This window comes from Eublepharis macularius, chromosome 8 (assembly GCF_028583425.1).
Source record: "Eublepharis macularius isolate TG4126 chromosome 8, MPM_Emac_v1.0, whole genome shotgun sequence".
Lineage (NCBI taxonomy): Eukaryota > Metazoa > Chordata > Lepidosauria > Squamata > Eublepharidae > Eublepharis > Eublepharis macularius.
In genome coordinates, this window is record NC_072797.1 from 54,790,735 (window position 1) to 54,804,020 (window position 13,286).

A 13,286-nucleotide genomic window follows, 5' to 3' on the forward strand; every position below is an offset into this window, starting at 1 on the left:
CTTGGAGTCTTCTGCACATTATCTGTATCCTCAATGCCTTCCTACACATAAATTGAACTCAAGCATAGAAGTATCACTACAGTTTTATTGAGTTATCTTTATGTTCTGCTAACTGTTTATACAAGCAGGAAGTTTGTGCACAATTCTATCTGCATTGCCAACAGCATTGAATTAAGAACTAGGAAGTTGTATAGATTTATATACAATAAGAGAGCCGTTCATGCTGCTGGCAGAGAGAGCACTAACTGCCACAGTAGAGGGAAGACCCAAGGATATCCCTCCATTGGTCATCCTTATTGTGCTAATTTGACAGTATCAATTGCCTGTGCCAAAGGGAAGTGCCAGAACTCTTTTTTCATGTTTTGTATTGACATAAGATTTGTGTTTTGTTTTAATGGAAACGTGGGTTACACAATAAATAATATGGATTGCCCAGTGGTCTATTTATGTTGAATTAGAATGGTTAAAATGTAAAATCTGAGTATGATGTTGTCAGTCTATTTTTTCTCTCCTAATATAGCCTTCATCCTATTGTTTTCTATTGACTGAAGTGCTTTTCCATTAATAGAAGGATGTGTGTGATTTTTTTTCTGGTTCTCAAGACTCCCACTTTGCCCTCCATTTTTTTTACTCGGGTCTTCTGACACCCCACCCCTACCGCAAAAAAAATTTCAATGGTTAGTAGCAGGAGGGAGGAAAGCTGTTCCACAGGCTTTTCATCATGAATCGTTGAATGTGAGCCATGGGTTTTAGTTTTTTTAATATTGTAACTTCCCTGAATTTGTATTTTCAAAACTGTGAAACATTGCTTTAATACAGATTCTGTTTGGATACAGAATTTCCCTTATGATGCAAGTAATACACTTTAGAAAATTAGATGAGTAATGTCAAAGAACCTATTCCTCTTAGCCATTGTATACAATATTTTCTCTAACTTGACAGCTTTAGCAGTTCTAATGATTTAGAAATGGTTTATAAAGGATTGTCAGCGTATGAACAAGTTAAAAATTGTATGTTGTGTGTTTCTAAGGTTGTGATTTTTTTTTTACATTTTCACCGTCTTCAGATTTTTCAACAGAGGAATTAAAAATGTTTGTTTCTTCCATTCCGTCTCTGTGGCTTGAAATGTTTGTTGCGGAAGCAGTCTTTAAAAAGATATCTTTCCAGAGCAACACTATTACTTCTCCTGAACTGATCTCTCTCAAAAAAATAGTGAGTATAGCTTGCATTTCTTATTGCTGCATTAAAATGTAAGAACGTTTTGTGATTAAATAAAGTAGTGAAAGTGTCTTAGAGAGAAATAATTCACTCATTTTTGTTTTTGCTTGGTTTGGGGTCAGAGTGCACGTTAGCACTACGTAAGCAGTCTATTACTGTTGTATCCAGTACATTTAATAGCATTAAAAAGGAGTTTACTGTGCTATGTATTTTAGATCATTTAGATATTTGATGCATTTACTGCCATCGCCACCAAGTACTTCTTAGTAGACATGGGCACGAATGGGAAAAAAACCCAAACACCCTGTTCGTCGTTCGTTGCCATCCACGAACAACGAACATGGATGAACATGAACTGTTCCCGGACATGTTCGTTGTTTGTTGTTTGTGGGAGCCAGAACCCCCCCCAACCCCTCCACACTTAGCCCCCCTCCCTTCAAACCCACTTACCTGGCCCTTTAAAGATCCCTTTAAACTATCAGGTGGCAGGGGGGATTCCCCCCTGCTGCCTGCCTGCCGATAGTTTAAAGGCCCCTGTCCTGGCCAAAACAGCAGTGTCTGCTGGCAACTAGTTTGAGAGGTTACAAAAATGACCTTCCCAATGTCCAATGCCCACCAAATTTGCAGGGGACATAGTCTTCACTGTCCTCTGAAGACCCCCCCCCCAAGTTCAGACAGAGTTCAGTCCCTCCCTGCCTCCAGTTGCCAAGGGGATTGATTGCAGGTGCCAGACTGTCTGGCTTGACAAACGGCTGTCGAAGGCAATGAACAAGGCTTGCAAGACCACCTGTTCGTTTAGGATGGGGCCTCACAAACAGCTTGTTCAAGAACAGCAGATTAGGCTGTTCATGGTTTTTTTTCTGTTCGTAATGCTGTTCATGCCCATGTCTACTTCTTAGTAATAATAACTGTTTATTACACAGTCTGTTGTTTCAAAGAACTTTTGAATTATCTTTCTGTGTCATGAAAATGCGATAGGTCAAAATTTAGCGTGAAGTTAGCTTATCTTATTCTTTCCTTCCCTCTCAGTATGTCAGACATAGTCATATTCTTTCTGTTGATGTTTGGTACTTTTGCTTCCATTTAATACTTGTGTACTGAGTGCCAGAGTTGCTGGACTTCACCACAGCCACCTGACATGTATGTATGTGAGAACAGCGTACTGGAGACCAGGATCTAATTTCTGAGAGATTGTTGTAGTAGGGAAATACCTTTTACAATCCTGGTTGTGCCTAGGGATACATTCAAGTCATATTTTATACTGAAGTGGGCAGCAAAAGGTTTGACTGATTATTTCTAATGAATATGTGATGTTCATTGCCTTCTTCCTAGCCTGAACCCAGTTCTATTGCATGTCCAACTTTTTTTATTCTTTTACACCAACTTCCTCATCTTGTTTGCTATGCACTATGGATCATGCCTCCTATTTTATTTATGCTGTCTGTCAGTTCCCCTTCTTTTCTGTTTATATTCAGTTTCCCTGCTTTTACCTGGGTCCTGCCAAACAACAAGCAGTGCTGCCATGTCCTAAATCCTGTGACTCAAACCAGCCATTCACTTTCTCTTGTCAACATTTGTGTGTGTGTTTTTTTCAATAATACTGTTGTTCAGCCGCATGTGCCCCCTTCCTATTTCCAAGCATTTGCTGTCACCTTGGACTGTAAAACCTGAGCTCAATATATTCCTCAATTAATAGATGTGGCAAGTGGTTTCCATTGCATTCCCTTCCCAAAGAACTCTCAATTAACTGAAATGACTGAGAAAGGAACAAATCTCAGTAAATGCCATTTATGACATCAGACGTGAGCCTGCTTTCAGGGAGAGCGGACTATAAATGAAATAAATAAATAAATAAATCATTATTATTTCTGCCTTTCTGAGATCGAAGGCATAATGCTATCATAATGCTATATAACGGTTTTGCCTTTATATGGTTATTGCAGAACCCCCTTTTTGACTCCATGAGCTACATACTAGGTATCACATATTGATAGACTGTAACTAACCATAGTTAATGGAGTGACCCATATTCAAACAGCTGCACAACCACAGTTTATCATAAATCATCTTTTCGTGTGATGTCTGAACTTAGCCTAAGCCTTACCATACTTGTCCTTTCACCATTTTATTACAATAACCTCTTCTCTGTGTGTGTAATTATCTGGCTACAATACTACTTTGATACTTAAGAACTTTCTGTGCCATTTTGGCCCCTTTTGCACTGAGTCTTTAAAGTGCTTTCAGTGTCTGTTTCACCTCCCATGTTTGCAGGGGTTTCACACTTGCAAGGTAGTCATGTGACATGGCACCGGAATTTCTTCGCAGCATCTCCCTGCGGACATAACTCGACTTTAATTTGGAATCAGCTGCCAAGTCACAGCTGCCCTGATTAATGTCAATGTGAACACTTTTGCTTCTCTTCCCCCCACTCTTTTCCTCGTTATTTTATTTTATTTGTTTTATTTTATTTATGTCATTTATAGTCCACCTTTCTCACTGAGACTCAAGGCAGATTACACAGTATGAGATTAGTGCTGAGATTGGTTGGTGCGGATCTAACCACACCCACTGTCTTTTGCATCCTGACCGTTTTTTCAGCAATTTTTTTTTTGTATTTCCAAAGGACAGCAATGTTTCAGCATTGTGTGGCAGCACTTAATTTCATAAAGATTTTGCTTATATTCACCCCCTCCCATTTTTCCACTTGAGCTGATTTGCTTCTCTGTTCAGTTGTTCTCTGCCGTGCTTTAATTCTTGCCTCCCCTATTACATAGTCCTTGGCCAGTCTATTAAGTGGCTGCCCAGACAATTCTACTTCTCTGGGGAGAGGGAGGTGCATTTAATGCTTATTACGCCAGTGCATGGGCAACTTGAGTAAGCAAAAAGAAATACGTCCTCAAGGAGTCTGGCAATGCTACAAACATCCTGTCTCCCAAGGTTGGGTGATACGGATCCGGGAAAGAAGGAAAGTGCAGCCCACAAAAGCTGCACGCCCTGCACAGGGAGAAAATTGATCTTTCCAGGAGAGGGGAGGGACTAGCTGGTGTTTACGGAAGGGAGAGAGGCGTCCTCAGTTCTCCTGCTTTCAGCTGCTCCAGTCTTTTTTTTTAAAAAAAGCTAGGAATGATTCATAACATTGCTGTGTTGAAACATTACTCCATATTCCCTCCTGGCTTTAAAAGGCAGGAAAGGGTTAAATGGCTGCTTTCTCCTTCCGCCCTCGGTGGTATGTGCACACTCATTTTTTTTTCAAAACTAGGAAAGTGTTGTAGTTACTCCGAATTTCTACTGGCTTTAAAAGCCAGGTATGGGTTAAATGGCTGCTTCTCCCTCCCGCCCCTGTCTTCTGCTAATGCCAAAAAAAAAAAAGGAGGAGGTTGCACAGCTGTTTGCTAATCAAAGTGGCAGAGGTAAAGAAGCAGCATTTTAACTCTTTCCTGGCTTGGCTTTTAAAAATAAATAAATGAGAATGGTACATGTTTCCTCCAGAACTCTGCCACCAATTGCCTCTAACCAGGGGACAGCCCAATCAGCAAAGGGGGGGGGTGAGTTCCAACATTGCACCGTTAACACACATACTCAAAGTTTTGTTTTGTTTTTAAGTGTGACGTCTGTTGCAAAGTCCTGAAAGCCTGAATCTGCACCGAGGCTTCAAAGCCAGTCTAAAATGAAAAACAAGATGCCAAATCGAAACTGCGGCAAACTGTGAAAAGAGCGGGTGCCAAGCCGAATCCATTATGATCGAGGCGACTGCTCAGAAATGGCGCTTTAAACCATAAGTGCAAAAGGGGCCCTTGTCTCCTCTGACAGTTCTTCCATTGATCTTTTGATGCCACAATATGATAATCAACTACATAGTTATAATGCAAGACAAATCTGGAGGAACCTGGTAGCCATTCTAATTATCAGATATGTGTCAGTGTTGTGTTTAATCATAGCTGGACTGAAGTGTTATTCTTGCAACAGGTTTGTTCCTATCTACCTGCTTTAGAAGTAGAGATGCATGAGGCAGGGAGGATTCAGAGAGCAAAGAAAAAGAAAATAGGACAATGGCCTTGCCCTGAGTCTCAAAGGGCATTATTGATGCTAAATGGTGATAAGCAGAACCAAGCTGGAGCACTGCCTGATGTACCGTAAGTAATACCTATAACATCAGGGGTTTTATTCTGCTGGAGGGGACAGCTTCTGACCTGACACATTTCTTGAACTTTATGTGACCTGTGTTGTTTTCTGCAAATTACTGTGGCTGGCAGAAAGCTCTGTCTTAATCCTATAACACATCTGGATAGGGTGCCCCCCCCATTCTCTCTCTTGCTCTCTCTTTCTACATATGTAGGCTGCGCATACTGTTCCACTATTAATGTAAATTGCTTCCCAGGAGAAATGAATCTATTCAGAGAATTACTTTAAAAAAAAAACAGTTTAAGCCCTGTATATTAAATGATTGCTGAGTTTATTACAAGTATATACCATAGTGAGGATTTCAAAACTACACAGAAAACTTGAATTTCAAAATCTTTCTAACTCTGAAAGCATATTAATGTACCTGTTTACATGTTATAGTAACAAATATATTCACAATACGGTCATCTTTAAAATGTTAATTAAGTGTAATTGTCTTCTTCCATTTTAGCGTGCAAACCACTATTAATTGTCTTCATGTTCCAAAGAAAGTGAGAAACCAAGCTAAAGTTGAGATGTCACACAGCAAAGAGAATTGTCATTCTTCTGCTAAACAGATAAATGTTTTAAAAGTTAATGTGAAAGGTATGGTGAATACCTAACATGCACAGTGAACAAATGAAGTATTTTGCATAGTTTCATGTATGGTCCCGGGTGAAGGCAGAATTGTCTTGTAACAGTATAGATCCTTGTGTCCCATGCTATTATCTGTTGTGATCTTTTTGGAGAAAGGGCTATAATCTTATGTGATGAGAAAAGCAGATCTTTTTTCTTTGGGACCCATCATGCCCCATCTCATAAATGCAGAAATGCATCCCACATGAGCAAATTCCAGTCTTGCCTGCCTTATGTTGTTAATCCACCTCAACCTTTGGTTAAGAGGTTCTTCAACACCTTCTGATTTCAAAGTCTAATTCAGATCTCTTTTAGTCCTAACTGTCTTGTGAGCAAAGATTGGAATATATGCTTTGTTACATAGCCTTATTAAGCATTTGGACTATTTTCTTCTAGGCATTGAGCCAGGCTATGAAATTCATTTGGCTTTTAGTCTTAACTATGTTGGAATCTAAACAGCCAGGGTAAAAAGTGTATTTTAGTAATTCATTCAGGCTCTATTTAAAGCACAGATTTAATAAATTCTCCTTATTCATGCCCATACCTGGCCTATATCTCTTGCTTGAACTGTTATATATAGGTCTAGTTTATATTCATATTATAGCAGTTGTTACGACACTCACAGGCAAACTGCATTAAAATGAGCATCAATCTAAGAATTATGTTCTAAACAATGTCCAGTGCAGTAAGGCAAAGAAACCCTCGATTTGTTCCAGGTTTACCAGTAACTTCCCACCCTATGTTCAACTATAATAGTATCAAAGAATGCAATATTGAATTTAGTTTCATTGTCCCCTCACTGAACTGACTCTAGAGGTAATACAAAGTGGGGTTTAAATTCTGGTTTAAAGTGTACCTCAAAGAGTAGACAACCAAATAATATTGTTATAAGAATATTCTATTGAGCAAAAATATAGCAGCAGAACTGGAGAGGGGATATTCAGCTACTTGCAGATAATTTTGGATTAAGGCTTCTTTTTTGCTTTTGATTCAGAGCATAGTTCACTTCATCTTGGTTTGCATTTTTTCATAAGCACTTGTTATTTTTATAAGTTGACAATGAATTGGGCTAATTCTTTTAAACCTTCAATTCACATTTTTGGGGGGAAGGTTTTTTCTAGCTTTAAATGGGACTGTGTGTTCCCTGTTCTTAAGCTTGCTTCATAATCTCTCTCTCTCCTCCTCCCCCCTCCTCTCTTTCTCCCTCTCTCTGGTACTGTAGGCAAGCCAGACAGCCTATTGAGAAACAGCAAACCATCTGTTAACGGATTTGAAGTTCTGAATTATACTTGAGTGTGTAGAGGCACTCGTGCTTAACCAGAAACATTCATTTGAATTAAGCTACAAATGCTGTGTAAAAAGAACCATACACTTAATGTAGGTTCATGAATAAATTTAAGGGAGGGCAACTGCATTCTAAACTTTTATTGCTTCAGAACCAAGTATTTTTGGTGTTCTGTGATCATTTGGTGCTTTTTTAATGTGATTGAAGCTTTACAGCTGCGGGAGGGGAGAGGGGGCCGTCAGGAGATAATTCCTGTGTTAACCCTTTAGCAGTATAGCTTCATTCCTGGATCCCAGATGGAATAGAAGCTTTGTGAGCTCTCTGAATTTTCTTAAAAGGTGTTTAAACAGGACAAAGGAAAACCTTATTCATTACTGAATGCTCTGGCATGTAGCCAGATCTCCTGGTTTCTATGCACTTTGATTATTTTCTTCAGTTACCATTTTGCCTAGTTTGGTATAATCTGTTAATTTTGTATGGTAGGAGAGACAGCCCTGCATATTGCTTGCAGAAGGAACAATGTGAAGAGATTGATTCATCTTCTCTCTCTACCAGAAATAGATATTAACATTAAAGGTAAGTTATTTTTATTTTATCTGCTGAAACCAACACATTAACAGTGCAATCCTAAGCAAAGTTACACCAGTCTAAGCCCATTGATTTCAATGGGCTTAGACTGGTGTAACTCTGCTTAGGATTGCTCTGTAAGCCTCCCAAATAAGTGTGATGTATTCTGAAGTTCTTTTCATTGCTTTAAGTCAAATCCCATAAGAGAAAAACAAGAAAAGATTTTTAGGGGTATCTTGTAACTAAAGCTTATCGAAGCAGTCATTCACTGCATTTAATTGTGTGTGTGAGTTTTCTATTAACACAGAGTGGTGGTTTAAAATTTACTTGTTTGTGGCCTTTTTTAGAATAGGTACGGAGACAAAAGAAGTATGAATGTCTTCAGCTTTACATCCAGGAGTAGAATTTTATATAACAGTCTGATGGACTTCTGTCAGTGTGAGGTTTTGAATGCAAATTCCTGATTATTTTTTTCCCAGAAGAACAATATTCTGCTTGTTGAAAGAAAGCAGTACCTTCATAATGCTACTGAAGCAGATTTTTTCCCCTACGGTGTATGTATTGGCTAATTTCAATTTAAAAATATAATACAAAAATATAGTTCCAGTATTTTCTGCAGTACTAGGTAGAAAGTGTTTTGTCTTTACGGAACCTGAATTATAATAATATGAGCATTCTGTTACTAATTTTCCTGTTTTGGAAACTTCCCTTGATTTATAATTCAGACTATGCTGGCTGGACGCCTTTGCATGAAGCTTGTAACCATGGTAGCACAGTGTGTGTCCGTGAAATTTTGCAACATTGTCCAGAGGTAGACCTGCTCAGTGAAGTGAATGGGGTGACTCCCTTGCATGATGCACTGTTAAACGGGCATGTAGAAATTGCCAAGCTACTACTTCAAAATGGGGGTGAGTACACTTATGTTAAATCTGCTTAGAAAATTTGAATCCATAAAAGCTGTTGAGTATTAAAGCAAGAGGTTCTTTTGGATGTCATTTTGAAAGCAAAAGATTTCATAAATATTGATGTATGTCTTTACTATGTTTTATATTCATTCCTCTTGTTGGTTAAATTATTTTAGTAAGCCATAACAAGCTGCTTTTTCACATTTACAGAATTTCAGGGTTTCTTACACTTGGTTGTAAAAATACAAAAATTAACTGAAGATATTTTAGCTAATTGCTTCACACTGCTTATATTTAATGAAATTTGGCTTATATTTCTGGAAACAAAAACATTTTATTGATAGTCCTTCCATCTAGAAAGACTAGTTTGATAATGTAAGAAGGGTTAGAAATAGTTTGTGCCGGTTTTTTTTTTTAAATCCTTAAATCATAATGCTCTGTTTAGTCCTAAACATTACCACTTATGGAGCAGGGACTAATTTTGTAAAGTTTAGATCAACTCTGGTTTATTAACACACACGGTTTACATTTCTGTATCTAGGCAGATTATTTTAACTAAACTTGCTCAAACACACATTGTTCTTGATTTGTTTGCTTTATAAGACCTCTGTGCATCTGCAGTCTTCTCCTGCCCCCTAAAGGCTACTTTCTTTGTCTCTAACTGACATCATTTCACAATCAATACATTCCTTGCTCTTCTCTCTGTGTTTATGTTATGCTGAGCTTTAATGCTGTCTCCCAGGTGTTTTATTTATCTGCTGCACCATGCTGCTGACATGCCAAGCCAATACCTGGCCTTACTTCAATCGGTCTAAGTGATGCAAGAGCCAATATTACAGAGAACCCAGGTCCTCAATAGAAAGTGGCATTCCACTGACAGATGTGCATTTTTCCTGGGTGTCGGTGAAGAATGGTAGTGGATGATCCCCTTGTCCTAGGGGAGAAGATCTACTTGCACTTTCATTCATCAAGGTCTTCTGGCAATTGTACAGGCAGTGTGTGCAGACTTATCTTTGCTGTCACATGCCATGCGTTGGCCTGTCAGGCAGTTTAACAGTATCATGACGTGAGCTATATTGTACATTCATTGTAGAATGACTCATTCTTTGTAACCCTATTTGAGAATATTTCAGTACTTACTTTATCCTGTATCACATACTATCCCTGACACACCTGCATTTTTGGGTATTTTTATAAAGATGTGTTATGGAACATTTCAGAATTGTGGGTATTTCACTTTTCTCATCTGGATGTTTTTAGCTACATAGGCATATAGCACCATATATTATAAATACTTGTTTTTTTGTTGATCTTAAAATTTATCTTTTCTGAAATAGGGTTGATAATTTCAGGGAAATTGTGTTATCGCTTTGAAATAACAGTTTTTCCCCTGTACACTAAAACATTTCATTTAAGGAAATTAACATTACAAATTCATCTGAAATAACCACCCTGTCCATACATACTAAAGGGATTAATGCATTGCTGTCATGTGACTGTCTAAGGCAGCAGCACGGATTTGTTGGGGTTTTATTAAAGTTTAATGCATGCGGGCCCTGATCTATTGCATACGGCTGTGTCTTCACTGATGCACAGGAGAATCTGTGCTGTGGAATGTTGGTGCTGTTCACCCATTAGGAGGAAAGGAGAGACTCAGTTCAATCTTTGTTTTATGGGACAAACAATTAGGACTTCATGCACCGCTCAAACTTCTGGATATAGAGTTAGTTTTTTCAGCCATGCACAAAACCTCTAGATATACGCAGGTTCTTTAATCAAATTCATAAAGGATATGCCCCTTAGTGGCTCTAGCCAGCATAACTAATGGAACTTCTGTACTCAGAAATGGTACCTGACTATAGTGTTGGGAGCAACAACTTTTAGTGAGGCATGACTTTGATGCCCTGCTTCTGGTTCTTCTAAGAGCATCAGTCTGGCTACTACATGAAACAGTATGCTGAGCTGGATTGACCTTTGGTCAGATCCACCAGCACTGCTCTGACATTCTAAATATAAGAGCTGGGATTAAATGTATCTCGCTATGATAATGGAAATGTTAGTAATTGAACTAGTAGCATAGCACGCTCCATGCATTGGTTTTGAGGAGGGGGGCAAAGAAGCGACTGTTACTATCCAGTGACAAGTCCACTTGTGTTCAACATACCTAGGTTGTTTCTTCTTTTTTTAAAAAAAATATATTAATCAAATGATATCTCAGCCTGATTTCTGTGAATCACACTTTCATCAAAATATTTCATATTTTGATGGGTACTGTCAGAGACAGAAACATTGTGTACCTAAAAGGAAAAAGTTTAATCAGCTTTTTTTTTAAAAAAAAGATGAGATTGCCATTCCATCCCATCCTGACAAAACTCAGTCACCAGTTCATTGCGGCTGAGCAGGCCAAGAAGAAAATTTTGTCAGGCCATATGCAGTCCTTTGGTCTGGAAGTTCCCACTACTGCAATTGGCATTTGGTTTCCTGAGAACCAGTGTAGTTTAGTGGTAGGATTTTTTAGACTGGAACATCTGGATCAAATCCACATTCAGCCATGAAAGCCACTTAGGTGACTTTGAGCCGTCACTCTCTCTCAGCCTCACCTCCTCATGGGTGGTTGTGAAAGTAAAATGAGGAAAGAGATAATCATATTTGCCACTCTGAGCTTCTTGGAGGAATGGTGAAATAAAAATGTGTGTTCTCTTATTTATAAATTTGCAAACAGACCTTCACAGATGACAAAACCTATTCATGTTGTCTCCCCCCCTCCCCCGCCACCATTTATGTCCTGCAGGGCCAGTATTGCTGCAGCAGATGGATTCTGAAGGAAAGTTCCCGTTGGATTACCTAGAGTGTGTGACGACAAAGCAAGATCTTTTGCATAGCATTAGACCAGAAGAGAGAGTAGAGGACTTTCATGCACAAGTAAAAAACAATATGTGTGATCAACAGGTGGAATTTGGGGCCATGTTATTTTGTAAAATGTTGCTGAACTTTTGCTCTGTATATAACTTATTTATACCTTTTTCTTTGACTTCTAAAAAGTTGACCACAAATCCATTGCTAGAGACAACCAGTTGTTTCAAGCTTAATACTAGCTTTTATGCCCACTGGTTTATAGACCTTTATTTTAGAGAACTAGAAACCTTTCAGAATCTCCCAGTGTATCTTCAGAAAACCATTGAGGAACTTAAAAAATGTCCAGGGGAACAGAAAGAAGCCTTTTCAGCAACACTACAACAAATTGCAGTGACAATTCAGCTGTCTAATCTTGATTTGACAAGTAAGCTTCCACGTTAGCCACACTTCCCTAGGATGTTGTTTGGCGTCAACTAATATTTATAGAGGGTATCTTAAAATTCTGAGCTCCAGTGGTTGTTGTATAGCAACTCATTGTAGCTTCTTCCTATAGCTTGCTTGTGGGCTTGCTTCATTTATCTACCTGCAGTTTTCTTTATAGGGTCAGTTTCAGACTGTGTTTTTCGTTTATTGCAATGTGAATATCTGGATGAAATAAATTAAGAATTGTATGCAAACTTTGTACCAGTATGTGTTTATCTATATGCATCTGCCAACAGAGGATAACACTTTGTGCATTTGAAGAAGTGAATTCTGGCTCAGGAAACCTTATGCCTCAAGCAGTGTTTTAGTTTTTGAAGTTTCACAACCCTCCTCTTTTGTTTGCAACAGACTAAAAAGAATTAGTCCTCCTCTGGAATTAGTAGCATTTATGAAAGATCAATATTTTCTAAAAGAAAGTGTGTCTTTAAATGCCACCACCCTGAGTTCCTTAAAGGAAGAGTGGGATATTGGACAAATGGATGAATAGACTAAAAATTTAAGAGAAATTTACCAAAAGTTAATAGTGAATTAAAATGTTCTGATTTTTAGTATGAATACTACTTGTGTTTTTCTGTAGTATATACAGTTATTTGTGGCTGAGAAACTTGGGAGTAAATGGTATGTTCAGGCACTAGCAATTGTCTGACTTAAAGGCAGGCAAACCATTGCAGCTGGCTGATCACAAATGGCCCATTACAACTCCCATTTAGCTTTTGTGCAGTGAGGTGTGGTCTCATGGTATTTAATACAATGAAGGTGCTCCGGCTGGTTTTTGTCTTGTAAATTTATCAGTCTCAGGCTGAAGAGTGCTTGGGGTTGACTTTTGACCCCTCCTAAGCAAAGCAGTCAAAGAGATTTCACTGTGAAGCTGTTCTTAACCTGCTGCTCCCACCGCCTCTGCAGGGCTAAAGCGGCTAGCATTCCTGAGGAATGATGCCTGAGGAAGGTGTGAGCTTTTGTGAGTCACAGCTCACTTCTTCAGATACAGCTGAAGAAGTGAGCTGTGACTCACGAAAGCTCATACTCTACCACAAATTTTGTTAGTCTTATAGGTGTTACTGGACTCTTGCTCTTTTCTACTGTTAGAGACAAACATGGCTACCCATCTTGATGAAGGTATGCACACCTTATTTAATTCCAGTAGCCTTCTAAATTTACGCTTGGCATATAATTCT

At 38.6% G+C, this 13,286-nt stretch overlaps 1 protein-coding gene across 3 annotated transcripts in view; it reads left to right on the forward strand.

Moving 5' to 3' along the window:
* Nucleotides 1–12,291, forward strand: part of SLF1 (SMC5-SMC6 complex localization factor 1) — a 46,287-nt gene extending 33,996 nt beyond the window's left edge. For all 3 annotated transcript variants that reach the window (XM_054987264.1, XM_054987265.1, XM_054987266.1), the window contains 6 exons: nt 1,067–1,212; nt 5,185–5,351; nt 5,852–5,985; nt 7,784–7,876; nt 8,593–8,775; nt 11,564–12,291. In XM_054987264.1, coding sequence (XP_054843239.1) covers nt 1,067–1,212; nt 5,185–5,351; nt 5,852–5,985; nt 7,784–7,876; nt 8,593–8,775; nt 11,564–12,069 — 1,229 coding nt within the window. In that variant the 3' untranslated portion in view covers nt 12,070–12,291. The remainder of the gene's footprint in view (nt 1–1,066; nt 1,213–5,184; nt 5,352–5,851; nt 5,986–7,783; nt 7,877–8,592; nt 8,776–11,563) is intronic.
* The last annotated feature ends 995 nt before the right edge of the window (nt 12,292–13,286 follow it).